Source organism: Symphalangus syndactylus, chromosome 5 (assembly GCF_028878055.3).
Source record: "Symphalangus syndactylus isolate Jambi chromosome 5, NHGRI_mSymSyn1-v2.1_pri, whole genome shotgun sequence".
Classification (NCBI taxonomy): Eukaryota; Metazoa; Chordata; class Mammalia; order Primates; family Hylobatidae; genus Symphalangus; species Symphalangus syndactylus.
Genome location: NC_072427.2, coordinates 148195573 through 148216544, shown reverse-complemented (window position 1 = coordinate 148216544; position 20972 = coordinate 148195573). Strand labels below are relative to the sequence as shown.

The 20972-nt window shown below is 46.1% G+C and overlaps 1 protein-coding gene across 1 annotated transcript in view; it reads left to right on the top strand.

The window, feature by feature from the left end:
• Nucleotides 1–20972, top strand: part of CD4 (CD4 molecule) — a 34391-nt gene that overhangs the window by 7620 nt on the left and 5799 nt on the right. Inside the window, exons 2-5 of the mRNA XM_055277008.2 lie at nucleotides 3262–3377; nucleotides 3497–3661; nucleotides 20032–20190; nucleotides 20663–20896. Coding sequence (XP_055132983.2) covers nucleotides 3329–3377; nucleotides 3497–3661; nucleotides 20032–20190; nucleotides 20663–20896 — 607 coding nt within the window. The 5' untranslated portion in view covers nucleotides 3262–3328. The remainder of the gene's footprint in view (nucleotides 1–3261; nucleotides 3378–3496; nucleotides 3662–20031; nucleotides 20191–20662; nucleotides 20897–20972) is intronic.

Below are 20972 nucleotides of genomic sequence, written 5' to 3'. Positions count from 1 at the left end.
GTTGCCGCTGCTGCTGATCCAGGACTTTGGGAATCGCTCCTCACATCTACAGCTGTCCATTCAGAGCCTCTCTGCCCTGCCACCTCCACCCCCAGTCTCGCCTGTCTGCCAAGAGCACAGGAAACTCCCCTTCATCCAAACCCCGGACCAACGCCTTCTGCTTGGCCCACTGAGAGGCCTTGTAGGGTTGGTCTGATATTGGACAGAGAAATGGCCCTCTTCTCTTTCTTCCCTGACCTCTCTGAAGGGGGCCTGCCCCTCCACACCTGTGGGTATTTCTCGCAAGGTAGAGACGAGAGACTGAGAAAAGAAATAAGACACAGAGACAAAGTATAGAGGAAGAAAAGTGGGCCCAGGGGACCGGCGCTCAGCAAGTGAGGACCTGCACCGGTGCTGGTCTCTGAGTTCCCTCAGTATTTATTGATCATTATCTTTACTATCTCCGCGAGGGGAATGTGGTGGGGCTATAGGGTGAAGGTGAGGAGAGGGTCAGCAGAAAAACATGTGAGCAAAGACTCTTTGTCGTAAATAAGTTTAAGGAAAGGTGCTGTGCCTGGATGTGCTAGATTTATGTTTAGCTTTACACAAACATCTCAGTGTAGTAAAGAGTAACAGAGCAGTATTGCCGCCATGATGTCTCGCCTCCTGACATAAGGCAGTTTTCTCCTCTCTCAAAGTAGAATGTATGATCGGTTTTACACCGGGTCATTCCATTCCCAGGGACAAGCAGGAGACAGATGCCTTCCTCTTATCTCAACCGAATAGAGGCCTTCCTCTTTCACTAATCCTCCTCAGCACAGACCCTTTACGGGTGTGGGGCTGGGGGCCTGTAAGGTCTTTCCCTTCCCATGAGGACATATCTCAGGTTGTCTTCGTGGGGGGAAACCTGGACAATACCTAGGCTTTCTCGGGCAGGGGTTCCTGAGGCCTTCCACAGTGCATTGTGTCTCTGGTTAATAGAGAATGGAGAATGACGATGACTTTCACCAAGGATACTGCCTGCAAGAACTTTTTTTTTTTTTGAGACAGAGTCTTGCTCTGTCGCCCAGGCTGGAGTGCAGTGGCACGATCTCAGCTCACTGCCACCTCCACCTCCCGGGTCCACACCATTCTCTTGCCTCAGCCTCCTGAGTAGCTGGGACTATAGGCGCCCGCCACCACGCCCGGCTAATTTTTTTGTGTCTTTTTAGTAGAGATGGGGTTTCACTGTGTTCACCAGGATGGTCTCTATCTCCTGACCTCGTGATCCGCCTGCCTTGGCCTCCCAAAGTGCTGGGATTACAGGTGTGAGGCAAGAACTTTTTAAAAGCACATCTCGCGCAGCCCTAGATCCATTAAATCTTGATTCAATACAGCACGTGTTTTTGTGAGCACAGGGTTGGGACAAAAGTTACAGATTAACAGCATCTCAAAGCAGAACAATTTTTCTTTTTTTTTTTTTTTTTTTTTTTTTTGAGACGGAGTCTCGCTCTGTCACCCAGGCTGGAGTGCAGTGGCGCGATCTCGGCTCACTGCAAACTCCGCCTCCCGGGTTCACGCCATTCTCCTGCCTCAGCCTCTCTGAGTAGCTGGGACTACAGGCGCCCGCCACCACGCCTGGCTAATTTTTTGTATTTTTAGTAGAGACGGGGTTTCACCGTGGTCTGGATCTCCTGACCTCGTGATCCGCCCGCCTCGGCCTCCCAAAGTGCTGGGATTACAAGCGTGAGCCACCGCGCCCGGCCCAACAATTTTTCTTAGTACAGATCAAAATGGAGTTTCGTATGTCTTCCTTTTCTACATATACACAGTAACAATCTGACCTCTCTCTTTTCCCCACACCTCTCACACTGTATCAGGCCCCAATCCTTGGGAATGTCACCTTAGAACTGTCCCACACATTCCCACAGCCACTTGGCTCAGGCCCTTTGCTCACCAGGATGGTTGCAGTCCTGCCTCTGGTGCCTCACCTCCTCCAGTTATTTCACTCAGCAGCTGCCGGGGTCCTCATGGCAAATCTAATAATCTTCTTCTCTATAGAAAAACCTCTGCTGGCTCTCTAGTGCCCAGGATCCAGTCCCAGCATCTCAGCACAGCCTTCAAGCATTTCCACGTCCTGGCCTGGCTCCATGGTCTCCCCACCAATTTGCCACCTTCTCCGTGCATCCTTTTCTGATCCCCTCCTCACTCATCCCAGCAAAAACCCCCTCCTGGCCTGGGCATAGCATTTCGTGGTGTGTATCTCAGAGCATCCAGTTAGGTGTGTGCAAGTTTAGTTAGTTACTGGCTGATGTTGTGAAGTCCCGAATTGTTGGTGCCACAAACAAAAAATGGACATGACACACACAAATAGCAAAGCAGCAAAAGTTTATTAAGCACAGTACCATCCACTATGGATTGAGGATGACCTGCGAATGGTATCAGCATCTCTTTGCTGTATTTTGTGGCCTTTTCTATGCGTTTTTTTTCTCTTCTTCCTCAAGCTGCCTAAGCTTTAGCCAGCGTGTGCCTTTTGATTGACAGGTGGGTTGCTTAGTTTCTTGGCCTCTGTGTGCTTACGTGTCACTTCCTTCCCATAGTTTTAAGTACATGCATGATATGCACTCTGTATGCATGAACCTTAAGTAGCTAATTACTATATGGGGTCATCTTGAGGATATCTTTTCTCTGTAGTCCATGCGCATCTTTTTTTTTTTTTTTTTTTTTTTTTTTTTTTTTTTTTGAGAAGGAGTCTTGCTCTGTCCTCCAGGCTGGAGTGCAGTGGTGCAATCTCGGCTCACTGCAACCTCCACCTCCCTGGTTCAAGTGATTCTTCTGCCTCAGCTTCCTAAGTACCTGAGACTACAGGTGCATGCCACCACGCCCGGCTAATTTTTGTATTTTTAGTAGAGACAGGGTTTCACCATGTTGGCCAGGCTGATCTAGAACTCCTGACCGCAAGTGATCCACCCACCTCAGCCTCCCAAAGCACTGAGATTACAGGCATGAGCCGCTGCACCCAGCCTAGTATATGCCCATCTCTTAAGAGCTGATCCTAACTGGTTTGGTTTGGATCTAGCTCTTTATTCACTTATTTATCTTCTGTTTTTGCTCACTTGCCTCTTTCTCCTGCTTCTGCTCCTACTCATTCCTTCCTTAATCCAATCTCCAATTCCCTCTGCTATTCTCCTGCCTCAGGTTCACTAGGCTGGCTGCAGGGTCCTGAGGGAGAGGTTGTGTATGGCCCCTGTATACTCCGGGTCCAATAAATGTTTGCTGACTAATGAATGGTATTTCCCTCAGGCCCTGCCATTTCTGCGGGCTCAGGTCCCTACTGGCTCAGGCCCCTGCCTCCCTCAGCAAGGCCATAATGAAGCCGGGAATCCCTTTTAGGCACTTGCTTCTGGTGCTGCATCTCGGTAAGTTCTCAGACCTGGGGTCTCAATGCAGATGGTGTGGGAGGAAAGGCAAAGGTGGAGGATGGGGTAGAGGGGGACAGCGGCGGCATTGAGACCTGACTCTTTTCTTTTCCACTTAGCGCTACTCCCAGCAGCCACTCAGGGAAAGAAAGTGGTGCTGGGCAAAAAAGGGGATACAGTGGAACTGACCTGTATAGCTTCCCCGAAGAAGAGCATACAATTCCACTGGAAAAACTCCAACCAGATAAAGATTCTGGGAAATCAGGGCTCCTTCTTAACTAAAGGTAGGGTTGCCTGGCTCCCCAGCCAGGGAGGAAAACACACTATGGATTGAAAGTCTTTGGTATCTGAGATCTGCTCTTAGTTAAACTCTGGGATCCCAGAGGGCTTGGGTTGACAGAAACTCAGTGGCATTCTTATCCAGAGTTTCTCTACACCAACTGCTGGTGGCCCAGGGAAAGGTGGTATGTGAATTTCAATATTTTAATATTTAATATTCATGAACTTATTTTAGTGGGTTTTAGAACAATCATATCACTTAAAACCCATGATTTCTTGAGTATTGTTGCTACAGACCTATGTAGATAATACTTTGCACAGTGACTCATATCTATAATCCTAGCACCGTGGGAGGCCGAGGACGGAGGATTGCTTGAGTCCAGGAGTTCAAGACCAGCCTGAGCAACATAGTGAGACTCTGTCTCCATGAAAAAAAAATTTTTTTTTTTTTGAGACAAGGTCTAGTTCTATCATCCAGGCTCCAGTGCAGTGGCATGATCTCGGCTCACTGCAATCTCCACCTCCCAGGCTCAAGTCATCCTCCCACCTCAGCCTCCCAAGTAGCTGGGACTACAGGAATGCACCACCATGCCAGGCAAATTTTTGTATTTTTTGTAGAGACAGGGTTTCACCATGTTGGCCAGGCTGGTCTCGAACTCATGAGCTCAAGTGATCCACTCACCTTGGCCTCTCAGAGTGCTGGAATTACAGGTGTGTGTCACTATGCCTAGCCAAAAAAAATTTTTTTAATTAAAAAAAAAAGGCCGGCTGTAGTGGCTCATGCCTGTAATCCAGCACTTTGGGAGGTTGAGGTGGGCAGATCACCAGAGGTCAGGAGTTCAAGACCAGTCTGGCCAACATGGTGAAACCCGGTCTCTACTAAAAATACAAAAATTAGCCAGGCCTGGTGGTGCAGGCCTGTATTCCCAGCTACTCAGGAGGCTGAGGCAGGAGACTCGCTTGAACCTGGGAGGCAAAGGCTGCAGTGAGCTGAGATTGCACCACTGCACTCCAGCCTGGGTAACAGAACAAGACTCCATCTCAAAAAAAAAAAAAAAAAAGCTGCAGATTTATTATTATTATTAGTTTATTTATTAATTTTTTTGAGATGGAGTCTCGTTCTATTGCCCAGGCTGGAGTGCAGTGGCGTGATCTCGGCTCATTGCAACCTCCACCTCCCGGGTTCAAGTGATTCTCCTGCCTCAGCCTCCCGAGTAGCTGGGACTACAGGCGCATGCCACCATGCCTGGCTAATTTTTTGTACTTTTAGTAGAGACAGGGTTTCACTGTGTTAGCCAGGCTGGTCTTGATCTCCTGACCTTGTGATTCACCCGCCTCGACCTCCCAAAGTGCTGGGATTACAGGCGTGATCACTGTGCCCGGCCCAGAATTATTTTTTCTACTTTTTTTTTTTTTTTTTGAGGCAAACTCTCAATCTGTTGCCCAGTCTGGAGTGCAGTGGGCATGATCTGCCTCCCAGGTTCAAGCGATCCTCCTGCCTCAGCCTCCTGAGTAGCTGGGACTACAGGCGTGTGCCACCATGCCTGGCTAATTTGTGTATTTTTAGTAGAGACCGGGTTTCATCATATTGGCCAGGCTGGTCTTGAACTCCTGACCTCAAGTGATTCCCCCACCTTAGCCTCCCAAAGTGCTGGGATTACAGGCATGAGCTACTGCACTCGGCCTTTTCTCCTGATTTTAAAAGTATTATATGCTCATTACAAAATATTTGGTCAATGAAGAAAAGAATATGGAAGAAAATCAAATGCATGCATACACTTCTACCACTCAGAGATATCCTCTGCTAACATTTTCATTTATTTTCTTCCAATCTTTTTTTCTTTTTTCTTTTTGAGACAGGGTCTCACTCTGCTGCCCAGGCTGGAGTACAGTGGCATGACCACGACACATCGCAGGCTCAAGTGATCCTCCCACTTCAGCTTTCCCAGTAGCTGGGACTACAGGTGCACACCACCATGTTCACCTAATTTTTTACTTTTTGTAGAGATGAGATTTCACCATGTTGCTCAGGCTGGTCTCGAATTCCTAGGCTCAAGTGATCTTCCCGCTTTGGCCTCCCAAAGTGCTGGGATTATAGGTATGAGCCACTGCATGTGGCCTATTTTCTTCCACTGTTGTTCGGTGTGGAGAATATTATATACATAATTACGTAAATGATATCATAGTATATATACCTTTTATCCTACTCCTTCCTTTAGTTATATCACAATGACACTATCAATTATTAGACTTTTTTTTTTTTGAGACGGAGTCTCGCTCTGTCACCTAGGCTGAAGTGCAATGGCACGATCTCAGCTCACTGCAACCTCTGCCTCCCAGGTTCAAGCAATTCTGCCGCAGCCTCCCAAGTAGCTGGGACTACAGACACGTGCCACCATGCCCAGCTAATTTTTTTATTTTTTTAGTAGAGATGGGGTTCCACCATGTTAGCAGGATGGTCTCAATATCTTGACTTCGTGATCAGCCTGACTTGGCCTCCCAAAGTGCTGGGAGTACAGGTGTGAGCCACTGCGCTCGGCCTAGACTAACTATTTAAAGTAATCTGGCAATGTTTAATGAATACAAAACTCTAAAACCCTTAGACCTAATAATATCTATTTTGGAAAGTCTACTTGACAGAAATAAAATTGTGAATATTCTTTTTTGTTGTTTTTTTTGAGACAGAGTCTCATTTGGACGCCTAGGCTGGAGTGCAGTGGCATGATCTTGGCTCCCTGCAACCTCCACCTCCTGGGTTCAAGTGATTCTCCTGCCTCAGCCTCCCGAGCAGCTGGGATTACAGGTGTGCACCACCATGCCTGGCTAATTTTTGCATTTTTAGTAGACGGGGTTTCACCATGTTGACCAGGCTGGTCTGGAACTTCTGCCCTCAAGTGATCTACCCACCTTGGCCTCCCAGAGTGCTGGGATTACAGATGTGAGCCACTGCGCCTGACCAGTGGACACTTAATAATATCTGTGGAAAGGTGTTGTTATAAGAATTGCTTGTGGGGCCGGGCGTGGTGGCTCATGCCTGTAATCCCAGCACTTTGGGAGGCTGTGGCAGGCGGATCACGAGGTCAGGAGATCGAGACCATCCTGGCTAACACGGTGAAACCCTGTCTCTACTAAAAATACCAAAAAATTAGCCAGGCATGGTGGCGGGCGCCTGTAGTCCCAGCTACTCGGGAGGCTGAGGCAGGAGAATGGCGTGAACCCAGGAGGCGGAGCTTGCAGTGAGCTGAGATAGCGCCACTGCACTCCAGCCTGGGTGACAGAGCGAGACTCCATCTCAAAAAAAAAAAAAAAAAAGAATTGCTTGTAATATCAAAGAACAGAATTCAACCTGAATGTCTATTAGTGAGGGAAGAGTTGAAGTATGGTACAACTATGGGAAATTCAAGAAAATGGAGTAGATGAATGAATTAGTCTCTTAGGAAAGCCACAGCAAAATACCATAGACTGGGTGGTTTAAACAACAGAAATTTATTTATCACAATTCTGATTTCAGGATGCTAGCATGCTCAGATTACAATGAGGGATCTCTTCCTAGCTTTCAGGCAGTTGCCTTCTTGCTGTGTCCTCACATGGCAGAGAGAAAGGGAAGAAAACTTTCTTTTCTTTTTTGAGATGGAGTTTCGCTCTGTTGCCCAGGCTGGAGTGCAGTGGCCTGATCTTGGCTCACTGCAACCTCTGCCTCCTGGGTTCAAGCGATTCTCCTGCCTCAGCCTCCCGAGTAGCTGGGATTACAGGCACATGCCACCACACTTGGTTAATTTTTTGTAGTTTTAGTAGAAACGAGGTTTCACCATGTTGGCCAGTGTACTCTAGAACTCCTGACCTCAAGTGATCCTCCTGCCTCAGTCTCCCAAAGTGCTGGGATTACAGGCGTGAACCACCACGCCCGGCCTCCTTGTGTGTGGGTGTTTTGTGTTTGCTTGTTTTTTTTTCTCAGACAGAGCCTCACTCTTATTGCCCAGGCTGGAGTGCAATGGCATGATCTCAGCTCATTGCAACCTTCGCCTACCAGGTTCAAGCGATTCTCCTGCCTCAGCTTCCCAAGTAGCTGGGATTATAGGTGCCTGCTACCATATTGGGCCAATTTTTGTATTTTTAGTAGAGACGGGGTTTTGCCATGTTGGCCTGGCCAGCCTTGACCTCCTGACCTCAGGTGATCCATCCATCTCATCCTTCCAAAGTGCTGGGATTACAGGCATGAGCCACCGTGCCTGGCGAGAAAGAAAGCTTTCTGATGTCTTTTCCTATAAGGACACTAATCCCATCATGATGGCCCCACTCTCATATCCTCATCTAAATTGAATTACCTCCCAATGGCCACATATCAAAATATTATCACACTGAGGGTGAGGGCTTCAACATATGAATTTGTTGGGGGACTCAATTTGGTTCATAGTGTTCTGCACTGCCCCCTCAAATTTATGTCCTTATTACATGAAAAATGCATTCATTCCATCTCGATAGCCCCCAAAGTCTTAACTCATTCCAGCATCAACTCTAAAGTCTAATGTCCAAAGTTTCAGCTAAATAGCATCTAAGTCAGGGCTTGGTGGCATGCACCTGTAGTTCCAGCTACTCAGGAAGCTGAGGTGGGAGGATTGTTTGAGCCTAGAAGTTTGAGATCAGCTTGGTCAACATTGTGAAACTCGTCTCTAAAAAAAAATCCATCAACAAATGGAATTTTAAAATGTCATCTAAATCAGGTATGGGTGAGACTTGAGATATGGTTCATCCTGAGGCAAAATTTCTTTCCAGCTGTGAACCTGTGAAATCAGGCAAGTTATGTGCATCTAAAATACAATGGTTGACAGGCATAGGATAGACATTCCCATTCCAAAAGGCTCACTGGGATGGCAGTGTTATCGCCATGGTTCTGCATATCATTTTCACAATTTTACTGTAAATCTAAAACTGTTCTTAAGAAGTTTGTTACAAAAAGATATCCAAATAACCCCCAGGAAGGTAGGAAAAAGAAACAAGAAAACAAAAAAAAAAGCAGAAAACAACAATAAAATGACAGACTCAAGCCCTAACATATCAATAATTACATTCAATATAAATGGTCTAAATACATCTATTAAAATACAAAATTGATAGAGTGAATTAAAAAGCATAACTCAACAATATGTAGTTTACAAGAAACTCACTTCAAAGATAATGATATAGGGCAGGCCACAGTGGCTGATGCCTTTAATCCCAGCAGTGTGGGAGGGCGAGGCAGGCAGGTCACTTGAGGTCAGGAGTTCGAGACCAGCCTGGCCAACATTGTGAAACCCCATCTCTACTAAAAATACAAAAAAAAATTAGCCAGATGTGGCGGTGCATGCCTGTAGTCCCAGCTACACGGGAGGCTGAGGTGGGAGAATCGCTTGAACCCGGGAGGTGGAGGCTGCAGTGAGCTGTGATTGTACCACTGCACACCAGCCTGGGTGACAGAGTGAGACCCTGTCTGAAGAAAAACAAACAGGTTGGGCGAGGTAGCTGACACCTGTAATCCCAGCACTTTGGGAGGCTGAGGCAGGCAGATCACTTGAAGTCAGGAGTTCGAGACCAGCTTGGCCAACATGGTGAATACCTATCTCTGCAAAAAATACGAAAATTAGCTGGGTGTGATGGTGTGAGCCTGTAATCCCAGCTACTCAGGAGGCTGAGGCACAAGAATTGCTTGAATCCAGGAGGTGGAGATTGCAGTGAGCCAAGATCACCCCAGTGCACTCCAGCCTGGGTGACACAGCAAGACTTTGTCTCAAAAAAAAAAAAAAAAAAAAGAAAAAAGGAAAAACAAACAAATCAATAATAAATAAAAAATAGGCCAGGCACAGTGGCTTACGCCTGTAATCCCAGCACTTTGGGAGGCCGAGGCAGGCGGATCATGAAGTCAGGAGTTTGAGACCAGCCTGGCCAACATGCTGAAACCTCGTCTCTACTAAAAATACAAAAATTAGCCAGGTGTGGTGGCAGGCGCCTGTAATCCCAGCTATTCGGGAGGCTGAGGCAGGAGAACTGCTTGAACCCAGGAAGTGGAGGTTGCAGTGAGCTGAGACCGTGCCATTGCACTCCAGCCTGAGTGACAGAGCGAGACTCCATCTCAAAAAATAAATAAACAAATAAATAAAATATAAATAAATAAATAAAGGCCAGGAGCGGTGGCTCACACCTGTAATCCCAGCACTTTGGGAGGCCGAGGCAGGTGGATCACAAGGTCATGAGATCGAGACCATCCCGTCTAACACAGTGAAACCCCGTCTCTACTGAAAATACAGAAAGTTAGCTGGGTGTGGTGGCACGCACCTATAGTCCCAGCTACTTGGGAGGCTGAGGCAGGAGAATCACTTGAACCCGGGAGGCAGAGGTTGCAGTGAGCTGAGATCGCGCCACTACACTCCAGCCTGTGCAACAGAGCAAGACTCTGTCTCAAAATAAATAAATTAATTAATTAAATAAAAAGCACCAAAAAAAAAAAAACAAAAACAAAAGATCCACCCTACTACAACTAACATTATATTTAATGGTGAAAAACTGAATTCTTTCTCCCTAAATGCAGGAATAAGACAAAGATGTCTGCTCTTACTACTCTTATTCAACATAATACTGCAATCCCTTGCCAGTGCAATAAGGCAAGAAAATGAAATAAAAGGAAAACTGATCAGAAAGGAAGAAATAAAACTGTTCCTATTTGTGGATGACATGATTACATAGAAAATCTCAAAGAATCTGTAAGAAACTTCTTAGAATTAATAAATGAATTCATCAAGGTTGCAGAATATAAGATAAACATAAAAAAAACCATTGTATTTATATATATTAGCAAGGAACATGTGTACACAGAAATTAAAACTACAATACCATTTATAATTGCTCAAAAAGGCCAGGCATGGTGGCTCACACCTGTAATTCCTGCACTTTGGGAGGCCAAGGTGGGAACATTGCTTGAGCCCAGGAGTTCAAGACCAGCCCGGGCAACATAGTGAGACCTTGTCTCTACAAAAAGTAAAAAATTAGCTGAGCATGGCTGGGTGCAGTGGCTCATCCTGTAATCCCAGCACTTTGGGAGGCCAAGGCTGGCAGATCACGAGGTCAGGAGATCGAGACCATCCCGGCTAACACTGTGAAACCCCGTCTCTACTGAAAAATCAAAAAATTAGCTGGGCGTGGTGGCAGGCTCCTGTAGACCCAGCTACTCGGGAAGCTGAGGCGGGAGAATGGCGTGAACCTGGGAGGCGGAGCTTGCAGTGAGCTGAGATTGTGCCACTGCACTCCAGCCTGGGTGATGAAGTGAGACTACGTCTCAAAAAACAACAACAACAGCAACAAAAAAATTAGCTGAGCATAACAGTGTATGCCTGTAGTCCCAGCTACTGGGGAGGCTGAGGTGGGAGGATTGCTTGAGGCTGGGAGGGCAAGGCTGCAGTGAGCCATGATCACACCACTGCTTTCCAGCCTAGGTAGCAGAGCAAGACCCTATCTCAAAAAAATAAAAATAAAAATAAAAAAGAAAAGAAAAGAAAAAGAGAGAAAGAAATACTTAGGTGTAAATCTAAAAAACATGCATAGGGCCAGCTGCGGTGGCTCATACCTGTAATCCCAGCACTTTGGGAAGCTGAGGCTGGCGGATCACGTGAAGTCAGGAGTTTGAGCCCAGCCTGGCCAACATGGTGAAACCCTGTCTCTACTAAAAATGCAAAAATTAGGCAGGTGTTGTGGCGCATGCCTGATCCCAGCTACTTTGGAGGCTGAGGCAGGAGAATTGCTTCAACCCAGGAGGCAGAGGTTGCAGTGAACCGAGATTGCGCCACTGCACTCCAACCTGTGCAGCAGATTAAGAGTTTGTCTCAAAAAAAAAAAAAGCATTGAATTTGTATGCTAAAAACTATATGATGCTGATTAAAGAAGTCAAAGAAGATCTAAATATATGGAGAGACATGCTGTACTCATGGATTGATGGATTGGAAGACTTAACGTAAGAAATATATCACTTTTCCCCAAATTAATATATAAGTTTAATCCAATTCCTATAAAAATACCAGCAAGAGTTTTTGTAGATATAAACAAGTTGGCCAGGTGTAGTGGCTTACACCTGTAACCCTAGCATTTTGGGAGGCTGAGGTGGGAAGATCACTTGAGCCCAGGTGTTCATGACTGCAGTGAGCTATGATTGTGTCACTGCATTCCAGCTGGTACTTCAGCCTAAGTGACAAAGGGAGACCCTGTCTCAAAAACAAAACCAAAACCAAAATAATTTTGCTCTGCAAAAACCCTATTAAGAAGAAGAAAAGAGGCTGGGTACAGTGGCTCGCCGCTGTAATCCCAGCGCTTTGGGAGGCTGAAGCAGGCCGATCACTTCAGTCCAGAAGTTTGAGACCAGTCTGGGCAACATGAGGAAACCCTGTCTCTACAAAAAAAAAAAAGAATATATATATATACACACACATACACACACACACACACACGTACACACACACGTACACACACGTACACACATACACACATACACACACACATACACACACACACATATATACACACATACACACACATACACACACATATATACACACATATATATGTGTATGTGTGTATATATACATAGCTGGGTTTGGTGGAGTGCACCTATATTCCCAGTGACACAGGAGGCTGAGGTGGGAGAATCACTGAGCCAGGGAGGCAGAGGTTGCAGTGAGCCAAGATGTTGCCTGCTTGCCTGGGCAACAGAGAGAGACCCTATCTCAAAAAAGAATAATAATAATAAGAAAAGACAGTTTACAGAATATAAGAAAATATATTCACAATCCACATACTCAACAAAGGACTGGTATCTAGAATGTTATAAACAACTCTCAAAACTCAAAACCAAAAAAAATTCAATTAGAAAACAGGCCAAAAAGGACATACAGTTGGCAAATAAGCACATGAAAAGTTGTTCAACATCATTAAACATTAGGGATATGTACATTAAAACCACAACAGGCTATCACTAAACCTATCAGAATGTCTAAAGTAAAAAATTGGAACACCACCAAATGCTGATGAGGATGTGGAGAAACTGGGTCATTCTTCCAGTATTGGTGGGGGCCTAAAATGGCAAAGCCACTCTGGAAAACAGTTTGATAGTTTCTTTTTTTTTTTTTTTTTTTTTGAGATGGAGTCTCGCTCTGTTGCCCAGGCTGGAGTGCAGTACAACAAAACATGCAACAATCCAGCAATATTGCACTCCTAGGCATTTATCCCAGAGCAGTGAAGACTTATGCCCACACAAAAAGCAGCACACAAATGTTCATAGCAGCTTTATTCATGGTACCCAACAACTAGAAACAATTTAGATGTCCTTCAACTGGGGAATGATTATATCCATACCATGAAATACTTTTTAGCAATAAAAAGGATGAATTATAGTACACACCACAACCTGGATGAATCTCCAGGGAATTATGCTGAGTGAAAAAAGGCCAATCTCAAAAGGTAATATACTGTATTAATCCATTTATATAATATTCTTAAAATAACTAATTATACAAATGGAGAACAGATGAGTGATTGCCAGGGGTTAAGGGGCTCAGGCATGGGGAGAGGAAGGGGTATGGCTACAAAAAGCAACAACCTTATGGCGCAGGAAATGTTCTGTATCCTGATTGTGTCCATGTGAACATCCTGGTTGTGATATAGTACTGCAGTTTTGCAAGATATTACCATTAGAGTAAACTGGATAGAGGGTACACAGGATTTCTCTGTATTACTTCTTACAACTGCAAGTGAATCTACAATTATCTCAAAATAATAAGTTTAATTTAATGCCAGACGTGGTGGCTGACATCCGTAATCTCAGCTCTTTGGGAGGCTGAGACAGGTGGATGGCTTGAGGCCAGGAGTTCGATGGCTTGAGGCCAGGAGTTTGAGACCAGCCTGGCCAACATGGTGAAACCGGTCTCTACTAAAAATACAAAAATTAGCTGGGCGTGGTGGCACGTGCCTGTAGTCCCAGCTACTCGGGAGGCTGAGGAAGGAGAATTGCTTGAACCTGGGAGGTGGAGGTTGCAGTGAGCAGAGATCACGCCACTACACTGCAGCTTGGGCGACAGAGTGAGGCTCTTTCTCAAAAAAAAAAAAAAAAAAAGGCAGGCAGGCAGGGCCAGGAAAGTATATAATTTTTGTAGTTCAAATGACTACCCTAAAAAGTGAAGACTGGCCAGGCGCAGTGGCTCACGCCTGTAATCCCAGCACTTTGGGAGGCCAAGGCGGGTGGATCACGAGGTCAGGAGATTGAGACCACTCTAACACAGTGAAACCTCGTCTCTACTAAAAATACAAAAAATTAGCTGGGCGTGGTGGCACCTGCCTGTAGTCACAGCTACTTGGGAGGCTGAGGCAGGAGAATCACTTGAACCCAGGAGGCGAAGGTTGCAGTGAGCCAAGATCACACTACTGCACTCCAGCCTGGGTGACAAAGTGAGATTCCGTCTCAAAAAAAAAAGTGAAGATTATCTTTTTTTTTAAATTTTTCTTCTTTTCCTTCCCTACTTTGTGAGATAATTTTCTTCTTTTTAAAAAGCCGAGAGCTTACTTCTGTAAGTAAAGATTATCTTAAAACAACTTAGAAATGTATATTACTAGTATTTTCTATTTCATTATAAGTTATTTGTAAATATTGATTTTGGTGCTAAGCTAGAGTTCCATCAAATTCATTGTCCTCTAATATATGGCCATTATCATTTTGTCTAACATTGTATCCTATTAACAATGCTATAAGTATTATTTTTGTACCTAAATTATGGTTTGCATTTTAAAATTATTGTTTTAAGGATAAAGTTCTGGCTGGGCGCGGTGGCTCACGCTTGTAATCCCAGCACTCTGGGAGGCCGAGGCGGGCGGATCACGAGGTCAGGAGATCGAGACCACGGTGAAACTCCGTCTCTACTAAAAATACAAAAAAATTAGCTGGGCATGGTGGCGGGCGCCTGTAGTCCCAGCTACTCGGAGAGGCTGAGGCAGGAGAATGGCGTGAACCCGGGAGGCAGAGCTTGCAGTGAGCCGAGATGGCGCCACTGCACTCCAGCCTGGGCGACAGAGCAAGACTCCGTCTCAAAAAAAAAAAAAAAAAAAAGGATAAAGTTCCAGAAATGAAATTAAGGATATGAACTTTTTGAGCACACCTTGTCAGTTACTGAGTAGTATTATTTAAAACTTTGGGGGGGGGCAATTTTATAATTGAAAAATATATCATTGTTTTAATTTGCATTTCTTTCACTGCCTATGAGATTAAAACAATGCGCTACTTTCTAAAAATTCTTAAGTCTTTTGTGTTGATGCTTTTGTTCTGTTTCTATGGATCTCATCTTCCTTCAGAACAGGTCCCCGTCCCAACTGCCTGATTTCTAACAATAACAGTATCACCCTCCTTGTTCCCCCAATTTCTGAAACACAGAGTCATGTTTTTTTCTCTGCTTCAATCCCTGGTTTCCCATCGTCATCAATTATGACTATTCCTTGCTTTCAAAGTGTTTTGGGCCGGGCATGATGGCTCCCACCTATTGTAATCCTAGCACTTTGGGAGGCTGAGGCCGCTGGATCGCTTGACCTCAGGATCTTGAGACCAGCCTGGGCAACATGGTGATACCCCACTTCTATAAAAAATACAAAAGTTAGTCGGGAGTGGTGGCACATGCTTGTAGTCCCAGTTACTTAGGGGGCTGAGGTGGGAGGGTCTCTTGAGCCCACAAGGTAGATGTTGCAGTGAGCTGTGATTGCGCCACTGCACCCCAGCCTAGGTGACAGAGTGAGACCCTGTCTCAACAAAAAAAACGTTCTAGTTTCATTCTCTTCTTTGTTCCCATGGGAATGCCACCATCACCAGCCAAGGCTCACATACCTCCCACCTGGATTACAGTGAGCTTCCGGGTAATTTGGTCCGCTACTAGTCTCGCCTACTTGGATTTGCCTTCCCCCTGCTGCAGCATTGCCTTCCAAAGCCATGCTTTGCACATGCCACATCCTAGCCCATTAGACTAAGCCTAGAAGCCTCTGCAGGACGTTCACCCTCTCAGCGCCACTGCTCAGTTTCCCAGTGGAAACCTCTGCACCCAGGAGGTTTCCCCACAGCTTGCCTGTGCTGCCTTTCTGGAGCTTTCCCCCTTCCTGTAATGTCCTTCCTGCTCCCCATCTCTAGTCCATTGCCTATACCTCTTTTTTTTTTGAGACAGAGTCTCTCTCTCGTCCAGGCTGGAGTGCAGTGGTGTGATCTCGGCTCACTGCAACCTTTGTCTCCTGGGTTCAAGGGATTCTCCTGCCTCAGCCTCCTGAGTAACTGGGATTACAGGCATGCACCACCATTCCTGGCTAATTTTTGTATTTTTAGTAAAGACTGGGTTTCACCATGTTGGTCAGGCTGGTCTTGAACTCCTGACCTCAGGTGATCCACCTGCCTCGGCCTCCCAAAGTGCTGGGATTACAGGCGCGAGCCACCGCACCTGGCCATAGGCCTATATCTCTTTTAAGTCTTCATTCAATACTGGTTGTCCCATGAATTTGTCCCAGACTTACTCATATGCTTAGACCTTTCATATTATCTTGCCATAACTTTTTCAAAGTATGGGACAGCATGGACAAGCAGGCCATGGTTTTCTGTTTGAGAGAAGCAAGGAGGCAGAGTTATTTTAGGAGGAGGGTTATACATTTCATTTTGAACCAGTTGCGTTTGGGGTGATGGCAGGATATTAACATAAACTTATTTCTTGGACCATTGGAAATGTGTGCCTAGAATTGAGGAGAGAGGTCAGGGCTGGCAGTAACAACTTGGCCACCATCTGCGGAGCTGACTGGGGATGCGGTGGAATTTAGAATGTCTGTAGAAACGGGGAAGAGAACCAAAGACAGAGTCTGGGACAACACCTAAATGTAGATGTCAGAGCAAGAGTTCAAGACGAAGAAAAACGAATCATACTTAGAAATGGAGGGGAGGAACAACAGAGGCGGAGCAAAGTGGGGCAGAACCAGAGTAGGCCACGCTTTTAAGAAGTTTGGTAAAGGAATTGTGAAAGGAATGTAGTTGAATTTCAGGGTAAGCAGGGGAATTAAGGCAGTGTGTAGATCCAAGGGAAACAGCAAGTAGGGCAGGAACCACTGAAGGAACAAATAAAGGGGGAGGTTGGGTCCAGGTTGTCTTGAGTAGGGACGTTTTTTTAAAAAATGTGAAACTGAAGGTGGATTGGGTGCCTGCCGTGCTCCGAGGAAGCTTGGGGCAACTGTGTGCTGAGGCTGCGAGGTTGTCTGGAAGGGGCTCCTGGACAGTAAGGGTTGAGCAGTGGGGAAGAGGACTGTGTGGTCTGGAAGAGGAGAGAAAGGAGAGTGAGTGGCTGAACTGGTATCCAGGCTCCCACATCAAGGCAGAAAGAGGGAGAGGGCCTGGGCATCTCAGAGAGGCAGAGGCAGTACCAAGCAGGGTGAGAGGCTTTAGTCTTAGCCACCTTTGCCCCATTCCTCCAAATATACATTCTAAAGTAAAAACAAAACAAAACAGAACTGTTTGCTATGTAAATTTAGCTTCTAAAGCCCTGTTCTACAGAGATTTTGGAGCTTCCACTGCACCCAGAAAATGCACAGCTAAAGAGAAAACTTCCCTTGGTGATGGTTATTAGATTTTACAAGAGGCCAAAGGAGACACATACTTATGCCAGAAGAACTTTCCAGAGATAGCATTGCATAGCGAAACAGCCTGAATTATTTTTATTTTTTAAAACGTTTTTTCTTTTCTTTTCTTTTTTTTTTTTTTGAGACAGAGTCTCACTCTGTCACCCAGGCTGGAAGTGCAGTGGCGTGATCTTGGCTCACTGCAATCTCCACCTCCCGGGTTCAAGCAATTCTCCTCCCTCAGCCTCCCAAGTAGCTGGGATTACGGGCATCCGTCACTATGCTCTGGCTAATTTTTTTTTTTTTGGTGTTTTTAGTAGAGACGGGGTTTCACCGTGTTGGCCAGGCTGGTCTTGAACTCCTGACCTCAAGTGATCCACCACCTTGGCCTCCCAAAGTGCTGGGATTTCAGGCGTGAGCCACCGCACCCGGCCAAAAATTTCTTTTCTTTAAGATGAGGCCTCACTCTGTTGCCCAGGCTGGAGTGCCGCGTCACAATCATAGCTCACTGTAACTTTGAACTCTTGGGCTCAAGCGATCCTCCTGCCTCAGCCTCTCAAGTAGCTGGGATTACAGGCATGTGCCACCACACCCAGCTAATTTTTTTAAAATAAATTTTTTTAGAGACGAGGGTCTCGATTGGCTGCCCGGGTAGGTCCCAAACTCCTGACAGGCTGCATTTTAATCCTAGCTCCACCACTTAAGGGAGTCAAAATTCAAAAGGTAGAAAAGGGCATATAGGCTGGGTGCAGTGGCTTACACCTGCAATCCCAGCGATTTGGGAGGCTGAGGTGGGCGGGTTGCTTGAGGTTAGGAGTTTGAGATCAGCCTGGGCAACATGGCAAAACTTGTATCTAGTAAAAATAAAAAATTAGCCAGATGTGGTGGTGTACACCTGTAATCGCAGCTACTCCGAAGGCTGAGGCAAGAGAATCCCTTGAACTCAGGAGGCAGAGGCTACAATGAGCAGCGATCGAACACTCGACTCCATAAAAACAACAAAAAAGAAAGCAAGCTGGGTGCGGTGGCTCACACCTGTAACCCCAGCACTTTGGGAGGCCAAGGCGAGCGGATCACCTGAGGTTGGGCATTCGAGACCAGCCTGACCAACAAGGAGAAACCCTGTCTCTATTGAAAATACAAAATTAGCCGGGCTTGGTTGCGCATGCCTGTAATCTTAGCTACTCGGGAGGCAGAAGCAAGATAATTGCTTGAACCCGGGAGGTGGAGGTTGTGGTGAGCCAAGATCGTGCCATTGCACTCCAACCTGGGCAACAAGAGTGAAACTCCATCTCAAAAAAAAAAAAAAAAAAAAAAGCAAAGGGCATATAGTGAAAAGCTTTCTTCCTACACGAGTATTCACTTCCTCTTCCTGGAGGCAACCAAGGTTGTGTGTGTGTGTGTGTGTGTGTTTTGAGACAGAGTCTCACTCTGTCACCAAGGCTGGAATGCAGTGGTGCGATCTTACTGCAAACTCTGCCTCCCAGTCTCAAGCGATTCTTGTGCCTCAGCCTCCCATTTTTTTTTTTTCTTTTAAACAGGGTCTCATTCTGTCGCCCAGGGTGGAGTGCAGTGGCATGATCATAGCTCACGGCAGCCTCGACCTCCCAGTTCAGGTTATCCTCCCACCTCAGCCTCCGGCGTAGCTGGGGCTACTGGCATGCACCACCACACCCAGTTAATTTTTCTGTTTTGAGACAGAGTCTCACTCTGTCACCCAGACTGGAGTGCAGTGGTGCCATCTCATTTGTTTCACTGCAACTTTTGACTTCTGGGCTCAAGTGATCCTCCCACCTCAGCCTCCCAAGGCGGCTAATTAAAAAAAAATTTTTTTTTTAGAGATGGGGTTTCGCCATGTTGCCCAGGCTGATCTCGAACTCCTGGGCGCAAACAATCCTTCCACCTCGATCTTTCAAAGAGCTGGGATGAGAGATTTCCGCCATGCCTGGCCTCCTTTTCTTTTTTAGTTTTTTTTTTCAGACATTATAGCTCTTTTTAATGGCCTCATTTTCTTATGTTTAATTCGAGAAATATTCTTTTCATATATAAAGAATATATTTTCTCCCCCTTTAAAAACAATTAGTAGACTATTTAATATCTTGCTTTATTCAGTTCGTGATGTTTCTTAGATACGGTTCCAAGTTAGTATACAAAGCACTTCCTCATTCTTATGGCTACATAGCAATCCACTGAATGGGTGAGCTATGATCTATTTAACCTATTCTTTATTGATGGACATTTGGTTTTGTATATACATTTGTAATTCTGATATATATTACAAATCACCCTCCAAAGAAATTGTACTGGTTTATTCTCCTACAATGTGTGAGAGTTGGGTAATTACTTAATCTCAGTGTGTGAGAGTTTGGGCAATTACCTAATCTCTCTGAGTCTCAGTTTCTCTGTCTGCAAAATAAACAAAACAGTGTTGACAGTATCTATTTCTCAGAATTATTGTGGAGATTACTGAGATGATGCATGTAAAGTATTTGGCATATAGGAGTTGGTGCTCTCCAAATAAGGATATGATTTTATTTGTATTTGTGAGCTACTGTCCCAGCCAGGTAAATGGATATGATGAGACCTCCTTGCCAGACCGGGTTTCTCTGATTAGAACAAGGAGCAGATGTTGCAGGAAATTAGCAACTGATATCAGAAGAGCTGTGGGCATTCTCTTGCCAGAGGTGCCCTGTCTCCAGGGCACCTCAGCCTCCCCCATTATGTCTTCTGCTCCCAGGTCCATCCAAGCTGAGCGATCGCGCTGACTCAAGAAAAAGCCTTTGGGACCAAGGAAACTTTCCCCTGATCATCAAGAATCTTAAGATAGAAGACTCAGATACTTACATCTGTGAAGTGGAGGACCAGAAGGAGGAGGTGCAATTGCTAGTGTTCGGATGTGAGTGGGGCAGGTGGGGATGAGGATACCTCCTGCCTACTTCCCTTCCCCACTACTCCCACCCCTGCACCAAATCCAGCCTGAGCTGGTGATACCGCAGCAGCCCCAAGAGGACCAGGCTGTCAAACTGGCCTCCAAATCTCTTAAAACCCTTCTTGATCAGGTGGGGGATGCTGGTGGGCGGAGGAGGGAAGAGGCCTTGGGAGAAGGAAAGAAAAGGGAAGGAGGCAAGGGAAGGAGGGAGAGAGACTGGGGAAGAGAGGATGAGGGGAGAGGAGGAAAGAAGAGAGAGAGGAGGGGAGAGGGAAACCCTATCTAGGCTGGGGGTGGGCGGCTGGGGGTGGGCAGCTGGGTGCTGGGAGGAAGGAGAGGCTGGGACGGGGATAATGAGGAGATGTTCTTGGTTTCCTGTCGCCTGCCCTTCTCCTTGGGGATGGTATGTGTGTGAAACAGCTGGCCTTTCCCTCCACAGTGACTGCCAACTCTGACACCCACCTGCTTCAGGGGCAGAGCCTGACCCTGACCTTGGAGGGCCCCCCTGGTAGTAGCCCCTCAGTGCAATGTAGGAGTCCAAGGGGTAAAAACATACAGGGGGGGAAGACCCTCTCCGTGCCTCAGCTGGAGCTCCAGGATAGTGGCACCTGGACATGCACTGTCTTGCAGGACCAGAAGAAGGTGGAGTTCAAAATAGACATCGTGGTGCTAGGTAAGGGAAGCCCCTCTTCCCGCAGCCTCCTCCCTGCCCCGGGGGGCTGACAGCCCCTCCCTCTGCTCTGACTGCC